The sequence below is a fragment of the Esox lucius genome, chromosome 5 (genome assembly GCF_011004845.1).
Source record: "Esox lucius isolate fEsoLuc1 chromosome 5, fEsoLuc1.pri, whole genome shotgun sequence".
Classification (NCBI taxonomy): Eukaryota; Metazoa; Chordata; class Actinopteri; order Esociformes; family Esocidae; genus Esox; species Esox lucius.
Window position 1 is genome coordinate 5,269,426 of NC_047573.1, and position 18,180 is coordinate 5,287,605.

The 18,180-nt window shown below is 44.9% G+C and overlaps 1 protein-coding gene across 1 annotated transcript; it reads right to left on the reverse strand.

The window, feature by feature from the left end:
• Positions 1-16,263, reverse strand: LOC105008391 (ABC transporter G family member 20). Its single transcript, XM_034292283.1, has 20 exons — positions 16,051-16,263; positions 14,864-15,008; positions 13,847-14,006; positions 13,188-13,342; positions 11,877-11,984; positions 11,233-11,326; positions 10,087-10,161; positions 9,511-9,685; positions 8,942-9,038; positions 8,583-8,751; positions 7,775-7,875; positions 7,176-7,246; positions 6,690-6,739; positions 5,755-5,811; positions 5,505-5,575; positions 4,266-4,354; positions 3,890-3,993; positions 2,511-2,670; positions 1,093-1,197; positions 1-202 (listed from the first exon to the last, which is right to left on the reverse strand). The coding sequence occupies exons 2-20, from the start codon at positions 14,998-15,000 to the stop codon at positions 96-98; spliced, it is 2,085 nt and encodes a 694-aa protein (XP_034148174.1). The 5' UTR covers positions 15,001-15,008; positions 16,051-16,263; the 3' UTR covers positions 1-95.
• Between the last annotated feature and the right edge of the window lie 1,917 nt (positions 16,264-18,180).

Here is an 18,180-nt window from a genome sequence, read left to right on the forward strand (position 1 = left end):
AAACATTTTGAGGGCCCCTCTACACATTAGGGCCCTATATACTTAGTACCCCTTTTCCTCCCAGTCCAACGCCCCTGGATCCCGGGGTAGGCGTATTACATCCGCAGCTTGAGGATGACAATGGCCAGGATGACGAAGAAAGTGTTCCAGCCCATGGTGACCACGAACCCCCTCCACACCATCATCCTGGACAGACCCCAACCTGAGGGTGAGAGGTCATCAGAACCCTGCAGTTAGTTCAACCTGAGGGAGAGAGGTCATTAGAACCCTGCAGTTAGTTCAACCAGAGGGAGAGAGGTCATTAGAACCCTGCAGTTAGTTCAACCAGAGGGAGAGAGGTCATTAGAACCCTGCAGTTAGTTCAACCTGAGGGAGAGAGGTCATTAGAACCCTGCAGTTAGTTCAACCTGAGGGAGAGAGGTCATTAGAACCCTGCAGTTAGTTCAACCTGAGGGAGAGAGGTCATTAGAACCCTGCAGTTAGTTCAACCTGAGGGAGAGAGGTCATTAGAACCACGCAGATAGTTCAACCTGAGGGTGAGAGGTCATCAGAACCATGTAGATAGTTCAACCTGAGTGTTAGAGGTCATCAGAACCATGCAGATAGTTCAACCTGAGGGTGAGAGGTCATCAGAACCATCCAGACAGTTCAACCTGAAGGTGAGAGGTCATCAAAACCATGCAAATAGTTCAACCTGAGGGTGAGAGGTCATCAGAACCACACAGATAGTTCAGCCTGAGGGTGAGAGGTCATCAAATGGAACCCTGCTGTTAGCTCTACAAAGTCATCGCCGTCTGTGTGCCGTGACCCAGCAAGACGTGTGTGTTTGTGTGTGTGTGTGTTTGTGTGTGTGTGCGCAATTACCTTTCTGAGCACTAGACCCCGCCCTCCTCTCAACGCTGACATCCTTATAAGGAGTTCTTTAAGTTTGTCACATGACAGCCATGTGTGGAATGTCAGAACACATGGTCACATGGGACCTTCTATCCAGGAAGTACCTTTCACTCCCACACAGGCTGCCAGCTCATTCTGTTTTTTTATGTTTGAGTGTCTATATCAGAGTCTGTGTGTGTGTGTGTGTGTGTGTCTGACCTCTGTACATGATGCAGCGGAGGGCTTCAGAGGCGTAGGTCTGGGGAAGGGCCAGGCTGATGTACCGAAGTGGATAGGGGATGCACTCTACTGGCCAGATTATACCTGCACACACACAGACAGAGACGGACAGGGAGACAGACAGATAGATAGAGAGGACCAGGGAGAGAGACAGAGACAGACAGACAGAGACAGATGGACAGACAGACAGAGACAGACATAGAGAGAGAGGGAAAGACGGACAAAAGGAGAAAGACAGAAGGACAGAGAGACAGGACCAGAGGGAATGACAGAGAGAGAGACAGACAGAGACAGATGGTCAGAAGGAGAGGACCAGGGAAAGAGACAGACAGAGTGTGGGAGAGAAAAATAGTGAAAGAGTTAGTGACAAAAAGTTAGCGTGATGGAGGGTGAGAGAGAGAGGCCACCTCAATATTTTCTTCTGCTGGGTCAAAATGTGTATTTTAGCAGGAAATGTGCTGTTAAATAGAATAATAAATATGTTTGCCATACGGGCAAAAGGAGTTGAATTCCATGACATAAAATTTGAATGATTGCCACACAGCAAACAATTTTCAGAAAGCGTTCAGATAACAGCTACACTTCAAAAAAAGTTATTTAGAATGACAGAGAATACCTCTTTGCTGTCAAGAGTAATGGCAATAAAAAAATAAATCCAGGGTCTTTGTAGGTGTGTAACGTAACTCTGACAATGAGGTTGGGATAGAAGATGTCTTGGTAGGTGTGTAACGTACCTCTGACAATGAGGTTGGGATAGCAGATGTCTTGGTAGGTGTGTAACGTACCGCTGACAATGAGGTTGGGTTGGCAGATGTCTTGGTAGGTGTGTAACGTACCTCTGACAATGAGGTTGGGATAGCAGATGTCTTGGTAGGTGTGTAACGTACCGCTGACAATGAGGTTGGGTTGGCAGATGTCTTGGTAGGTGTGTAACATACCTCTGACAATGAGGTTGGGATAGAAGATGTCTTGGTAGGTGTGTAACGTACCTCTGACAATGAGGTTGGGTTGGCAGATGTCTTGGTAGGTGTGTAACGTACCTCTGACAATGAGGTTGGGATAGCAGATGTCTTGGTAGGTGTGTAACGTACCGCTGACTATGAGGTTGGGTTGGCAGATGTCTTGGTAGGTGTGTAACATACCTCTGACAATGAGGTTGGGATAGAAGATGTCTTGGTAGGTGTGTAACGTACCTCTGACAATGAGGTTGGGTTGGCAGATGTCTTGGTAGGTGTGTAACGTACCTCTGACAATGAGGTTGGGATAGCAGATGTCTTGGTAGGTGTGTAACGTACCGCTGACAATGAAGTTGGGTTGGCAGATGTCTTGGTAGGTGTGTAACATACCTCTGACAATGAGGTTGGGATAGCAGATGTCTTAGTAGGTGTGTAACATACCACTGACAATGAGGTTGGGGTAAAAGATGCCCAAGGCAGCCTGGGTGGCGTTCTGTTCATCATCGATGGCGGAGGAGATGACCAGACCGAAGGAGGTTCCTGTTATGCCCTGCAAAACGATCAGGGCTATGACCAAGACCAGGTTCCCCTCGTTAGGAATCTGGAGAGGGAGGTGGGGGAGGATGGATTTGGGGAGGAGGAGAACAAGCAAGAGGAGGAGATTGAGGACATGTTGGAGGATATGTGGGATGGAAGAAGAGAAGGGAAAAGACTGATATAAACTCACACATACATTCCTTCCCTTATGATCCCAGTCAGGCTAACTGTCATTCCCTCCCTTATGATCCCAGTCAGGCTAACTGTCATTCCTTCCCTTATGATCCCAGTCAGGCTAACTGTCATTCCTTCCCTTATGATCCCAGTCAGGCTAACTGTCATTCCCTCCCTTATGATCCCAGTCAGGCTAACTGTCATTCCTTCCCTTATGATCCCAGTCAGGCTAAGTGTCATTCCTTCACTTATGATCCCAGTCAGGCTAACTGTCATTCCTTCCCTTATGATCCCAGTCAGGCTAACTGTCATTCCTTCCCTTATGATCCCAGTCAGGCTAACTGTCATTCCCTCCCTTATGATCCCAGTCAGACTTATGATCCCAGTCAGGCTAACTGTCATTCCCTCCCTTATGATCCCAGTCAGGCTAACTGTCATTCCTTCCCTTATGATCCCAGTCAGGCTAAGTGTCATTCCTTCCCTTATGATCCCAGTCAGGCTAACTATCATTCCTTCCCTTATGATCCCAGTCAGGCTAACTGTAATTCCTTCACTTATGATCCCAGTCAGGCTAACTGTCATTCCTTCCCTTATGATCCCAGTCAGGCTAACTGTCATTCCCTCCCTTATGATCCCAGTCAGGCTAACTGTCATTCCCTCCCTTATGATCCCAGTCAGGCTAACTGTCATTCCTTCCCTTATGATCCCAGTCAGGCTAACTGTTATTCCCTCGCTTATGATCCCAGTCAGGCTAACTGTCATTCCCTCCCTTGTGATCCCAGTCAGACTAACTGTAATTCCCTCCCTTATGATCCCAGTCAGGCTAACTGTCATTCCTTCCCTTATGATCCCAGTCAGGCCAACTGTCATTCCTTCCCTCATGATCCCAGTCAGGCTAACTGTCATTCCCTCCCTTATGATCCCAGTCAGGCTAACTGTCATTCCTTCCCTTATGATCCCAGTCAGGCTAACTGTCATTCCTTCCCTTATGATCCCAGTCAGGCTAACTGTCATTCCCTCCCTTGTTTCTGTGTGTGTGTGTGTCTGTGTGTGTGTGTGTGTCTCTGTGTGTGTGTGTGTGTGTGTGTGACTGTGTGTGTGTGTGTTACCTTGAAGACCAGCAGCATTATCAGAAGTAACAGAAAGATCTGCACACTGATTATAATCAACTGGGAGATGAGGTAAGCAAGCACAGTCTCCATTGAACTTACACCTAGAGAAGGAGAGAGAGGGGGAGAGATGGGGTGAGATGGGGAGAGAGGGGGAGAGATGGGGAGAGAGGGGGAGAGATGGGGAGAGAGGGGGAGAGATGAAATAATAGCATAGTAAGAACATACGTAGGATAAATGATTGACTGACTCCCCCTAGTGGTTGGGACTGGTCAGTACAAGGGAGTCAAATAAGACCCCGGTCAAACACTGTGCACTAAATATAGAATAGGATGCCATTTTGCTGCCCATGTTATGAACAATTGTGACCTCTCACCTGCAACCCAACACCTGTCCATCAGCCCCTCTTTCCTCTCAATCACAAAGGACAGAGCCGTCAAGCCCACAGCCAGGTAGAAGGTGATGCTGTGAAGAGAGAGAGTTCTACAGGTTATAACCACAGTCCAACAGGTAGAAGGTGATGCTGTGGAGAGAGGAGTTCTACAGGTTATAACCACAGTCCAACAGGTAGAAGGTGATGCTGTGGAGAGAGAGGAGTTCTACAGGTTATAACCAGAGTCCAATAGGTAGAAGGTGATGCTGTGGAGAGAGGAGTTCTACAGGTTATAACCACAGTCCAACAGGTAGAAGGTGATGCTGTGGAGAGAGAGGAGTTCTACAGGTTATAACCACAGTCCAACAGGTAGAAGGTGATGCTGTGGAGAGAGGAGTTCTACAGGTTATAACCACAGTCCAACAGGTAGAAGGTGATGCTGTGGAGAGAGAGAAGTTCTACAGGTTATAACCACAGTCCAACAGGTAGAAGGTGTTACTGTGGAGAGAGAGGACTTATACAGGTTATAACCACAGTCCAACAGGTAGAAGGTGATGCTGTGAAGAGAGGAGTTCTACAGGTTATAACCACAGTCCAACAGGTAGAAGGTGATGCTGTGGAGAGAGGAGTTCTACAGGTTATAACCACAGTCCAACAGGTAGAAGGTGATGCTGTGGAGAGAGGAGTTCTACAGGTTATAACCACAGTCCAACAGGTAGAAGGTGATGCTGTGGAGAGAGAGAAGTTCTACAGGTTATAACCACAGTCCAACAGGTAGAAGGTGATACTGTGGAGAGAGAGGACTTATACAGGTTATAACCACAGTCCAACAGGTAGAAGGTGATGCTGTGGATAGAGAGAAGTTCTACAGGTTATAACCACAGTCCAACAGGTAGGAGGTGATACTGTGGAGAGAGAGGACTTATACAGGTTATAACCACAGTCCAACAGGTAGAAGGTGATGCTGTGGAGAGAGAGGAGGAAGTCTAAAGAAAAGTGGATGTGAAAAGAACAGAGTTGGTGAGAAGAGAAGATTGAATGATAGATGGATAAAAAAAGATGGAAATAAAGAGGGTGAATAGTTACAAGGAGAAAATAGAGAGGAATAAGAGACAAACAGGAAAGAAAGAAAAACAACAAAAGAGAAGCTATAATATATAACAGGTAAATGTTTAGGTGGTTATAACATCTCGTACCAGTGACACTGACTAGGTTCATTTCAGACATGAATGGAAATTCTACCTCAGAACGGCTCCCGGTGTCACAAACGTGGTGAAGTCTGAGTTCAGGCTGCCGTAGATGGGTTCCTCAAACTGTGTCGACGACCAAAAAATAAATAGTGAGAAAAAAGCTGTTCTCTTGGTATGAATAAACATGCATCAACACAGGGTCAACCTCCCAAACGGTGCTCTGTTCCCTCTGTAGTGCACTGCGTTTAAACAGAGCCCTGTAGTGCCCTTGGGAACATGTGACGAGCTCCTCTTTGTCCTACCTTGACAGGAAGGGAGACCAGGTGAGACTTGCTGCCAGTCTTATGTCGGACAAAGTCCTGATGAGGGAACAGAGAAATAGATACCATTACACATTAGCATCCTCTAAATGCATTCAGTGCATTTCGTTGTACTGCACTTGTACTGTTCATTGACTCCAAACAGAATGTTTCTAAACAGAATACCATGTCTCAAAACACCATGTCTCAAAACACCATGTCACAAAATACCATGTCTCAAAACACCATGTCTCAAAACACCATGTCTCAAAATACCATGGCTCAAAACACTGTCTCAAAACAACATGTCTCAAAACACCATGTCTCAAAACACCATGTCTCAAAATACCATGTCTCAAAACACCATGTCTCCAAATACCATGTCTCAAAACACCATGTCTCAAAACACCATGTCTCAAAATAGAATACCATGTCTCAAAACACAATGTCAAGTCTCTAAACAGAATACCATGTCTCAAAACACTATGTCTCAAAACACCATGTCTCAAAACACCATGTCTCAAAACATCATGTCTCAAAACAACATGTCTCTAAATAGAATACCATGTCTCAAAATACAATGTCAAGTCCCTAAACAGAATCCCATGTATCAAAATGCCATGTCCCAAAACAGAATGCAATGTCTCTAAATAAAGAGAATGTAATGTCTCTAAATGCAGCTCCTAAAAAGAGACTGCCATGTCTCTAAACAGGCTGCCATGTCTCTAAACAGACTGCCATGTCTCTAAACAGGCTGCCATGTCTCTAAACAGGCTGCCACATCTCAAAACAGACTGCCAGGTCACTAAATGGAAGGCCAGGTCTCTAAACAGAATGTCATTTCTCTAAACAGAATGTCATTTCTCTAAACAGAATGCCATGTCTAAAAACAGAATTATGTCAATTTATAACAAAGGAGATAATTTGGAACTCTGTACCTGAAAAGCATCTTCCAGTTTTTTCTGAAGCATTAAGGCGATTTGTCGATCTGCAGAAAACACATGAGAAGAGGATCATAACTGTCTAAATATCAGCAGTTAAGAATAGTTTGATACATTTGATTGCTTTGAACATTCATGTGAAATAAAACAGATTACATTCCATTCAATTATTTTCAATTCTACCGACATAAAACGAATATAACATTTTATTTGATGGTACATTACATAATTCCATCATAATACAATAATCCTTAAAAGAGGTAATTTGCCAGTCAAAACCAATTTTACTATCCGACGGATGAAAAGTCCTTACCAGTCAATGTATCAAACATCCTGTTTTATAGCGAATACCGTTGAACTCCGCTTATGAGTAGGACAAGGAATTCAGCTGGTTTTTCCATATGATTCTCATATCAGCTGGTGTATTTAATCAAATTAGAAAAATATATGTAACATATATCCTCCTGTAGAGGAAAAACTTACTGGTGAGGTCTAACCAGACACGCACCGACCCAGCTTCCACGGTCTCCTTGGAAACCTGTCGCTGGAGCATCCTGGTCAAATCAAGACACAACACACATCAAGACACAACACACATCAAGACACAACACACATCAGGACACAGCACACACCAAGACACAACAAACATCAAGACACAACACACATCAAGACACAACACACATCAAGACACAACACACATCAGGACACAACACACACCAAGACACAACAAACATCAAGACACAACACACATCAGGACACAACACACACCAAGACACAACACACACCAAGACACAACACACATCAAGACACAACACACATCAAGACACAACACACATCAAGATACAACACACACAAAGACACAACACACACCAAGACACAACACACAGCAAGACACAACACGCATCAAGACACAACCCACACCAAGACACAACACACATCAAGACACAACACACATCAAGATACAACACACATCGGCTACAATCAAAATTTGTGATGTGCGACATGGTGTGACTGTGTGTGCCCTGTGTGTGTGTGTGTGTGACCGTGTGTGTGTGTGTGTGTGTGTGTGAGCTGGGACTCACCTCTTGGTCAGGCTGCTGGTGAAATTCTTTCCAAACCCAATGACCCCCCAGTACTCCCCATTATAGGCCCCTGCAAAAGCCTCAGTGTGGGTGAGGTTAACCTGGGGTTCAGAAGGGTCACAGGTCAGGTGGCACAGTGACTATTAATATGTCTTCAATAACACCATCTTCGTCCAAGGAGTGCAGTACTTTCCTTGGAGGAACACTGTGATATTAAAACATCCTGCTATTTGCCATCAGTCTCAAACCCATAACTCTAATAAGAAAAAACAACCTCAGTTTGGAGGGATTTGTTTTTTTTGTGACAGTTGCTCCACATTGCTCCTCCTCTCCACGTTGCTCCTCCTCTCCATGTTGCTCCTCCTCTCCACATTGCTCCCCTTCTCCACATTGCTCCCCCTCTCCACATTGCTCCCCCTCTCCACATTGCTCCCCCTCTCCACATTGCTCCCCCTCTCCATGTTGCTGCACCTCGCTGGCGTACTAACCGCCGGCAGGAGATGACGGCAGCAGCTCACACCACCGACACACCTGCTCCTCCTTGCTAATTTTGCTATTTAAGTTCCTTGTTCTGTCACTTGCTCGTCACGGGTCATTGTGTCCTGTGAGTTCAGAGACTGTGTGGTTCAGTTACTGCACTGATTTGATAAAGGTTCAGAAAGTTGTTCTTCGTGTCGCCGTCGTCTTGGTGTTTTCGTTTTTGCTTCACATTCACACACTCGCTGCCCACACACCCCACAGTGTTAGATAAGCCGATCCTAGATTTGGTATTACCTCTAACTAAAAACACATTTGATTGGCCCAGTACCTGTTGTATGCTGGAGTTGTCCAGGAAGGATAGCAGAGATTGGCTGAAGGAGCCGGAGGAGGTCTCGTTGTTGACCACAGCCACCTGTATTCCTTTAGGATCTCCTCCGATACAGAGACACATCAGGGAGATCTGCATGACTGGCAGCAGGAACTGGAAAAACAGGGACCTGTAAAGATACAAAATGCCATTCCGGGTAACTTTCACCAGAATGTATTCCACATATTCTGGTTGGAAGCACCCAGGGAAATCCTCAGTCTCATTGCTCCAGCCATCTTCATCCTCAACCTTTTTCTCAACATCAATATCATCAGTGTGTTTAGCATCATCCTCATTATGTTAATTGTCGTCAACCTCACCCAGGCATTCTCTTCATCCGCACCGTGGTTTTGATAATCAGAGCCGCAATGTTCCTCCACTTTGGCACCACATGCCTGACCTGTACCTTCCAGTCCGCTGCACACACACGCACACACATACACTGGAAAATCAGGCATTGGACTTACAGGTTCTGCTACAGCTTCTACCCACAAGCAACAAACTAACTGAATCTCCAGCCACTTGCTGCACTCCTGGGCCCATAAGCACCTTCAGATTATTTCCATTAACTTTTGCACATGACACCATACACACACACACACACAAACACACACACAGACAAGCACATACACACAAATACTGACACAAATTGGTATCACAATACCTTTCAAAAACAACATTAGAAATGGTGATTCAGAGCAACTTAAAGCCATGTCTTTACTTAACCAGATTCCTCATGGTTTACTTGAGCTTAGAGAATTTACGTTACTCACGATTTTAGCCAGAAGTTCCAACTGGGAGACGTCTAACCAGGAATCCTAGACATCCTGTCCTGACTTTCCTACAAGTGTTTTTTAACCTTTCTGGATTTTTGGAACCCTAAATTCACCTGAGTATTTGGGCAGCTCTTCTGCCGGTCCCGGTCCGACTCCCAGGATGGGCTGACTCTCGCCTGATTGGCTGTTCTCCGGGACCACGCCCTGCTGACCCCGCTGGGACGCGCTGCGCTTGGAGCCGACCTGGTCGAAGGTCTCACACAGCTGCAGGAAGGCTTTCTCCAGGGTCTGTAGGGGAGACAGACAAGGTCAGTGGGAGGGTTTGAATGAGCAGAGGTCTACACGCGCTGGGCGAATGTGAGGGGCAGATATCAAAGAAGACGTAGCGCACAGGGTCTTCGTCAAACCATCGTTAGCTTGTTAGCAGTCATTGCTAATTTTGAGTTCGCTCCCGGTTAATAATAATGTTAATATGATTATCCTTCTCTAATTGACTAATCCCCCCGACTTAGATTCAGAAGATATCGTGTTGTCTCCTAGCCTTTAGGATCTCCGTTACTGTTATAAGCGTACATGAAAAAACCTTTGGAGATGTTTTTCTTTCAGGTCCATTTCATTTCATATAAAATATCAAAGAAAGACATCAAAACCTTTTGTCTTGATCTGATTTACAAATGGTTATTGCTCACCATTGCACTGTTCTGTCTCATCAGGGTTTCAGGTTCCCCCTCGGCCAAAAGTCGTCCATTCCTCATCAGACCCACCTGTAGGGGTTAAAAAGAGCAAAGTCATTCCCAGTGGGGAAGGGAGAGAGGATGTGAGGAAACAGCCAGGTCATTCCCAGTGGGGAAGGAGAGAGGATGTGAGGAAACAGCCAGGTCATTCCCAGTGGGGAAGGAGAGAGGATGTGAGGAAACAGCCAGGTCATTCCCAGTGGGGAAGGAGAGAGGATGTGAGGAAACAGCCAGGTCATTCCCAGTGGGGAAGGGAGAGAGGATGTGAGGAAACAGCCAGGTCATTCCCAGTGGGGAAGGAGAGAGGATGTGAGGAAACAGCCAGGTCATTCCCAGTGGGAAAGGAGAGAGGATGTGAGGAAACAGCCAGGTCATTCCCAGTGGGAAAGGAGAGAGGATGTGAGGAAACAGCCAGGTCATTCCCAGTGGGGAAGGAGAGAGGATGTGAGGAAACAGCCAGGTCATTCCCAGTGGGAAAGGAGAGAGGATGTGAGGAAACAGCCAGGTCATTCCCAGTGGGGAAGGGAAGAGGATGTGAGTAAACAGCAAGGTCATTCCCAGTGGGGAAGGAAGAGAGAATGTGAGGAAACAGCCAGGTCATTCCCAGTGGGGAAGGAGAGAGGATGTGAGGAAACAGCCAGGTCATTCCCAGTGGGGAAGGAGAGAGGATGTGAGGAAACAAAGACAGATTAAATACGAAGGAGCTTTCTGAGAAAACATGACTCCACCTGGGTCATAAACATACTTGAATCATACTCGACTGCTTCAAATTATTTAATTTATGAACTATAAAAATGCTATATTCTGTCACCTTCTGTGAGCTAGTATGATCTCAAATATCAAAATAGGTAAATTGTGGCAAATATGCTTGTTTTACTGTAAAGAGATTATTGCAGGAACCCATTTCAGTAGGACATTTTTCCAGTCTTCATTTAGTTTTGGGTTTAGATGTTCAGGTTTTGGGAGATACAGTTAGGGTTGCTTCTAAGATTTAGGGAAACGTCAGTGCCAAAAAGATCTGTACAAAATATAGTAAACAAAAGTGTGTGTGTGAGTGTGTGTGTGTTTGTGTGTGAGAGTGTGTGTGCGTGTGCGTCTTACCACATTGGCCTGCCTGGCCTCTTCTATGTAGTGAGTGGTGATGATGACGGACACCTTTCCAGTTTTCACAATCTCTACTAGATGCTGCCAGATCCTGCAGGGTCAAAGGACACGCCCCCGTTTAAGGTCAACATCGGTTGTGTCACAAATGGTACTCTTTCCCTACAAAGTGCACAACTTATGACCAGGGCTCTGGTACTGTATGTAGTACACTACTTATGACCAGGGCTCTGGTACTGTATGTAGTACACTACTTATGACCAGGGCTCTGGTACTGTATGTAGTACACTACTTATGACCAGGGCTCTGGTACTGTATGTAGTACACTACTTATGACCAGGGCTCTGGTACTGTATGTAGTACACTACTTATGACCAGGGCTCTGGTACTGTATGTAGTACACTACTTATGACCAGGGCTCTGGTACTGTATGTAGTACACTACTTATGACCAGGGCTCTGGTACTGTATGTAGTACACTACTTATGACCAGGGCTCTGGTACTGTATGTAGTACACTAATTAGGGAGTATGGGGTCATAATAGTACAGTATATAGGGACTATGGACTGTGTGTGTGTGTGTGTGTGTGTGTGTGAATGTGTGTGTGTGTGTGTGTGTGTGTGTGTGTGAGAGAGTGTACATACTTGGCTCTCAGCACAGGATCCACGCCAACTGTTGGTTCATCTAGAATCAGTAACTGGGGGTTTTGAAGTAAAGCTGCTCCCAGTGACACTCTTCGTTTCTGTCCTCCACTGTAAAACCACACACACACACACACACACACACAACAAACACACACACACACACACAACAACATCCAACCAAGCCATAAGCACTGTAATAATAGAATTACAAACATTTTTAATTCAGTTTTAATTCAGAACTCCATTAGCTGATACCAGGATGATTGTTACTCTTTGACATCTGATAGTGAATTCCCAGTCCCCACCACGATAAAACTGTGAGGTACAATCATTAAGAGATGTTTTTATTGTAGTGAGGGACAGAGGCTTCGCTAGGATCACAATACATTCAGAGCTTATTTTTTTGGGTCCGATTGAGATCCGGGGCTATTCATAAAAGATCTGGGGCTAAAGCCGCAGACGCCCGGGGCTATCGACGCCATTGGTTAGGGAGTCTTCTTTTTAACACGGACGGCTTGACAAAGGCTTGTTTCAGAACACAGACTTAGCCAGCATTTGTCAAGGTTTGGTGACACCCTAGCCTTTTTACATGACAGAAGCCTGAGTCACTCAGTTGGGACCTGTTTATTTTTGTTAGTCTTGTTAGAAGCACACCAGAATAGAAGGTGCTTCAGTAGTTCTTTACTGTTAACACAGTTATTTGCTTTGTTTGTGGTAATGGAGAAAATACTTTGGGGTGTTGTTTATTCGCAGCTCATTTGTTAGCTGAGAGGGATTGTGCCATTCCAGTTGAACTAATCTGTTGTCATCATTACATAGTACATGTATGCATGCTTGTGACAGGACTATGGCCTGTTATGCATGGTTGTGACAGGACTATGGCCTGTTATGCATGGTTGTGACAGGACTATGGCCTGTTATGCATGCTTGTGACAGGACTATGGCCTGTTATGCATGGTTGTGACAGGACTATGGCCTGTTATGCATGGTTGTGACAGGACTATGGCCTGTTATGCATGGTTGTGACAGGACTATGGCCAGTGACAGTGGCTGGTGAAAGATTCCTGCATATGTGGACTTGGGTCAGTTGAGAACCGTGATGAAACAGCTAATGTGTATTTTGTGAGAAAATGCTTTTGCACACACACGTTTGTTGTTTTGATTCAGAGAGCTAGCATAGAGTGTGACTGTGACAGCATGTTAGGGCCTGATCCGTCCTTATAAAACAACATTGGGATATCAATGTTTTGAGGTCTCAAGGAGAAGTTTATAGAAAACCTGGAGATTCGAGAATTTCACAACCATATTTACCTGAGTTTTCCAACCAGGCTGCTTTGCTGAGGGAGGTCAAGGAAGTCAACCAGGAAGTCAATGCGAAGCTGTGTGACCTTAGTTGACAGGCCATGAATACGGCCGAAGAAATTCAACGTGTCACTGATAGTAAACTCGTGATACAATGCCAGGTCCTGGAGAGGAGCACAAGGTAATGTTATGTTCTGTCATGGTATTTGTTGTTTCAGCTACTGCATGTCCTGTGAATTAGAAGTTAACCTTTGGTGGAGTTCAGATCCTGTTCCTGTAAAGTAGTTTACCTGTGGCAGTTCAAATCATATACCAGCAAAGTTGAAATTTACCTGTGGCAGTTCAAATCCAGTACCTGTAAAGTTGAAATGTACCTGTCGCAGTTCAAATCCAGTACCTGTAAAGTTGAAGTTTACCTGTGGCAGTTCAAATCATATACCTGCAAATTTGAAATGTACCTGTCGCAGTTCAGATCCAGTACCTGTAAGGTAGATGTTTACCTGTGGCAGTTCAGATCCAGTACCTGTAAGGTAGATGTTTACCTGTGGCAGTTCAGATCCAGTACCTGTAAGGTAGATGTTTACCTGTGGCAGTTCAGATCCAGTACCTGTAAGGTAGATGTTTACCTGTGGCAGTTCAGATCCAGTACCTGTAAGGTAGATGTTTACCTGTGGCATGTACCCCACCATCTTCCCAGGGACCTCGTGTCCAGGAAACGCGGGCGGCTTCCCCAACACGCTGATGTGTCCCCGGGAGATCTTCAGCGCTCCCACAATGCATTTCAACAGTGTGGTCTTCCCACACCCACTCGGACCCAGCAGGCCGTAGCTGCAAGGTAAGTGAGAAAGACATACTGGATTGAATTTTTTTCCCCAAATTATCACATTATCACCCCATTTCATAGATTTTTACCCCATTAGCCAGTGGTGTACTTGATGTTTAAAGAAAGATGAACCATGGATCTGGGCCACCACTCTCTGGTTCCTCTTTAGGTTTCTTCCTAAGTTTAGACTCTACTAGGGAGTTTTTCCTCCTCGCTGTTCATTAACTCTGTTGTTGCTTTCGCGTTTTAGGTTAGGTATCTGTAAGAGCACTCTGTGACAACTGCTTTATTAAAAATATATATATATGTATGAGTGATTACTGTTTATCTTGGCCCAAGCTCTACATAAAGTTGGAGGAACCTTTTAAGTTGGAAAATAGTTATTTCTCCTTAAAATGTAGAATAAGCAAAATGTTGCTGAAAGTGGGCCATGTTCAAGATAAAAAACATAATTTATCACAATTACATTTTATTTAAATTTTACCCTGTTTTTCTCCCCAAAGCACTTGTAACTTCCAGTGGACTTGGTTGATTTCACGACATGTCTACAGAAGCACAGGGTGTTATCATGCTGCTCGGGCCAACCAGGAAGTCTATACCAGAATCCTTACACGCTGGAAGGACACACTCTCCTGCCTTCTACCTCAACTGAGTTCCCAGAGGTCCAAGCCTGATGGTTTGGTCAAATTGCACCGCCCTCTATTAGCCTGGTAACCCAGGACCAAGCAGAGGCAATGTTTTGCATTGCCATTCATTTATTTACGTAAATTGAATTATGCTATTTACTTTCTGCATCTTTTTTTGGTTGAGTCTCCCTTTAGGTGCATATTTTCACACCAGTAAAGTAGTGTGGTTCACTCACATATGTCCCTGGGGCAGGGTCAAGTTGAGACTGCTCAGCACTTTCAGTTTCCCGTACGACCGACAAACCTCCCGACACCGGATCGCCGAACGCTCCAGTCCGGATGACAGGGGATGAGCTTCCTGGTCGACCTTCATCTTTCCCCCTGGAAGCGATTCAATGTGCTTTACAAAGAAAAATATATGAATGTACAATAACACAAAGACAAATACTCAAATGAAAACATCAAAGCAAATAAATACATCATAATAATAAAAAATACAATAAGAAAATATATAAAGATTAATAATGGGATATAAACATAAGAAGCTATAAGGCTAAACAGTGTGGTTAAGTGCTCAGTCATAGGCATGTGAGAAGAGAAGTGTTTTTAACCTGGATTTAAAAATGTATACGTTTGGGGCATGTCTAAAATCTTCTGGAAGTTTATTTAGGCCTACATATCAGTAATTTACTGATACATTTAGGCCTACATATTAGTAATTTACTGATACATTTAGGCCTACATATTAGTAATTTACTGATACATTTAGGCCTACATATTAGTTATTTACTGATACATTTAGGCCTACATATTAGTCATTTACTGATACATTTAGGCCTACATATTAGTTATTTACTGATACATTTAGGCCTACATATTAGTCATTTACTGATACATTTAGGCCTACATATTAGTCATTTACTGATACATTTAGGCCTACATATTAGTCATTTACTGATACATTTAGGCCTACATATTAGTCATTTACTGATACATTTAGGCGTACATATTAGTTATTTACTGATACATTTAGGCGTACATATTAGTAATTTACTGATACATTTAGGCCTACATATTAGTCATTTACTGATACATTTAGGCCTACATATTAGTCATTTACTGATACATTTAGGCCTGCATATTAGTCATTTTGCCTGTGCACTTATCCACAGTGACTTAAAGCAGATTCATACACTTGTTTTTGCAATGGTCCCCATAAACCCCCCCTGGAACTGCAAAGCACAGTGCTGAGTTACAAGGGACTTCTATCAGCTACTAAAGCACCCTGCTCCAGACACTGTCTCCTTGAGACAATCACAGACAAAGCCTTTAAAAGCATTTAACAACAGCAAACAGAAAAACACAAGCTCCAATTCAAGCAAGTAGCTAAAAACAAGATTTCAGATCTGCAACAGGGATTCACCTGCAAATCTTCGTTCTGCTCAGGGCGAAGCTGAAGTTGACGAGACAGTGTCTGTCCACACTGCTGCCAGAGTAGCCTGGGCTACCTGCTGAAAACCTGGAGGTTTTGAACTAAATCCAGTGTGACGATCAGCTGACAGATTGAACTGGGTGTTGTGAAGAGGTAGAACAGGTTGGGCCTTAAGACGTCTTGCACCTGTGACATACTTCTGGGAACCTGTTCACCTTCATCGCAGGGACGTCGAGGAGCTAGCCTGTCCCAGAAACACAGCCAGACATTCCTTGGGCTTTGTCATCAATGGCTTTATCAATAAGTGCGTGTTGGACGGCAGGAAATCTCAGGTGTGTTATGGGATTGCCACATCAGGACATTAGGTCCGTGTACAGTAACATGTGAAGACTGAAAGGAGGGTCAATCACAACGTATTGCTATGCATTACCTGTTCTCCCACTATACCCATGATAGTAAAATATCAGATGCTTTACTTCTAAATGAGAGAATTGCAGTTAATTTCTCTCTGGCTAAGTGTTAAACACGACTGCCAGAATCTTGACTAGAACCAAGAAATGTTACACCAGGGCCTCTGGCTTTTAAGGCTGGTGCTCATGTCTGGGTTTTCCTCTTAAGCTGTAAAGCATTACTTATCCCCCTGCACTGGCGTTGCCCTGCACTGGCGTAGCGTTGCACTGGGTTAGCCCTGCACTGGCGTAGCGTTGCACTGGCGTAGTGTTGCACTGGCGTTGCCCTGCACTGGTGTAGCGTTGCACTGGCGTAGTGTTGCACTGGGTTAGCCCTGCACTGGTGTAGCGTTGCACTGGCATAGCGTTGCACTGGCGTAGCGTTGCACTGGCGTAGCCCTGCACTGGTGTAGCGTTGCACTGGGTTAGCCCTGCACTGCCGTAGCGTTGCACTGGCGTAGCGTTGCACTGGGTTAGCCTTGCACTGGTGTAGCGTTGCACTGGCGTAGCGTTGCACTGGGTTAGCCCTGCATTGGTGTAGTGTTGCACTGGAGTAGCCCTGCACTGGTGTAGCGTTGCACTGGCGTAGCGTTGCACTGGCGTAGCCCTGCACTGGTGTAGCGTTGCACTGGCGTAGTGTTGCACTAGCGTAGCCCTGCACTGGCGTAGCGTTGCACTGGGATAGGGTTGTGATGCCCAGGTGCAAGATGTCCTTACGGAGCGTTATATATACGCATGACATGAAACTAATCCTGGGCTATATGTACAGGATTCTGATTCTGATAAAAGAACAGAAACACGGCATCTACAATAAAAAACTAATATTCTTTATGATGTCCCCTTGGTGGTCTGAACATGTGTTTGACAATGCGCCTTGTTAACCAAATCCTGGGTATCTTTGGACAGGATAACAATGACCTCTGACCCCCAAGAAACCTAAGTCGATGCCTCAGGAATATCTGGCCTGACGACTCCAGGCTGTCTCTGTCCAAAGTTGACCTGGTTGTGTTGCTTATCTTGATTCTGCCTGACAAATCATGCTGTCGCTTATCTTGATGTGGCCTTAAAAAGTCATGTGATCTTACAATCTTTATTATCTCTCATTCAGAGTGACTTATAGTTGCATTCATGTTAAGATAGCTTGTTGGAGGGGTATTTTATATACTATTTGAAAAGGTTTCAGAGGTTTCCTTAGGTTCCAACCACAGAAGGGGAATGGCGCCCCCGATATTCAACCAATCAATGAAATTTACATTGTCAGTTGTCACAAAGTGCTCTTACAGACACCCGGCCTGGAAACCCCATGGAGCAAGAGTTGATGCATCTCAGGATGTGTAACTCCTCCCTTCCTCACCTCAGATACATTCATCATCACATGTGATGTTCCTTGGTGACATCAAACACGATTGAGTCTGAGTGTTAAACTGTGTTGTCTGTGTGTGTGTCCTTGTCAGTGTGTGTGTCTGTGTGTGTGTCTGTGTGTGTGTCAGTGTGTGTGTCAGTGTGTGTGTGTGTGTGTGGACCACTCTGCACGCATTGAGGGAGAGGTACTTCAATGGACAGAGTATGATGTGCCTTCCTGTCCGACAGTCATCCTTTCACAGAGTTGCGTAATAGATCATTAGCCCTGGTAAAGCCTTTCCCCAGCTTGTATACACACACACACACACAC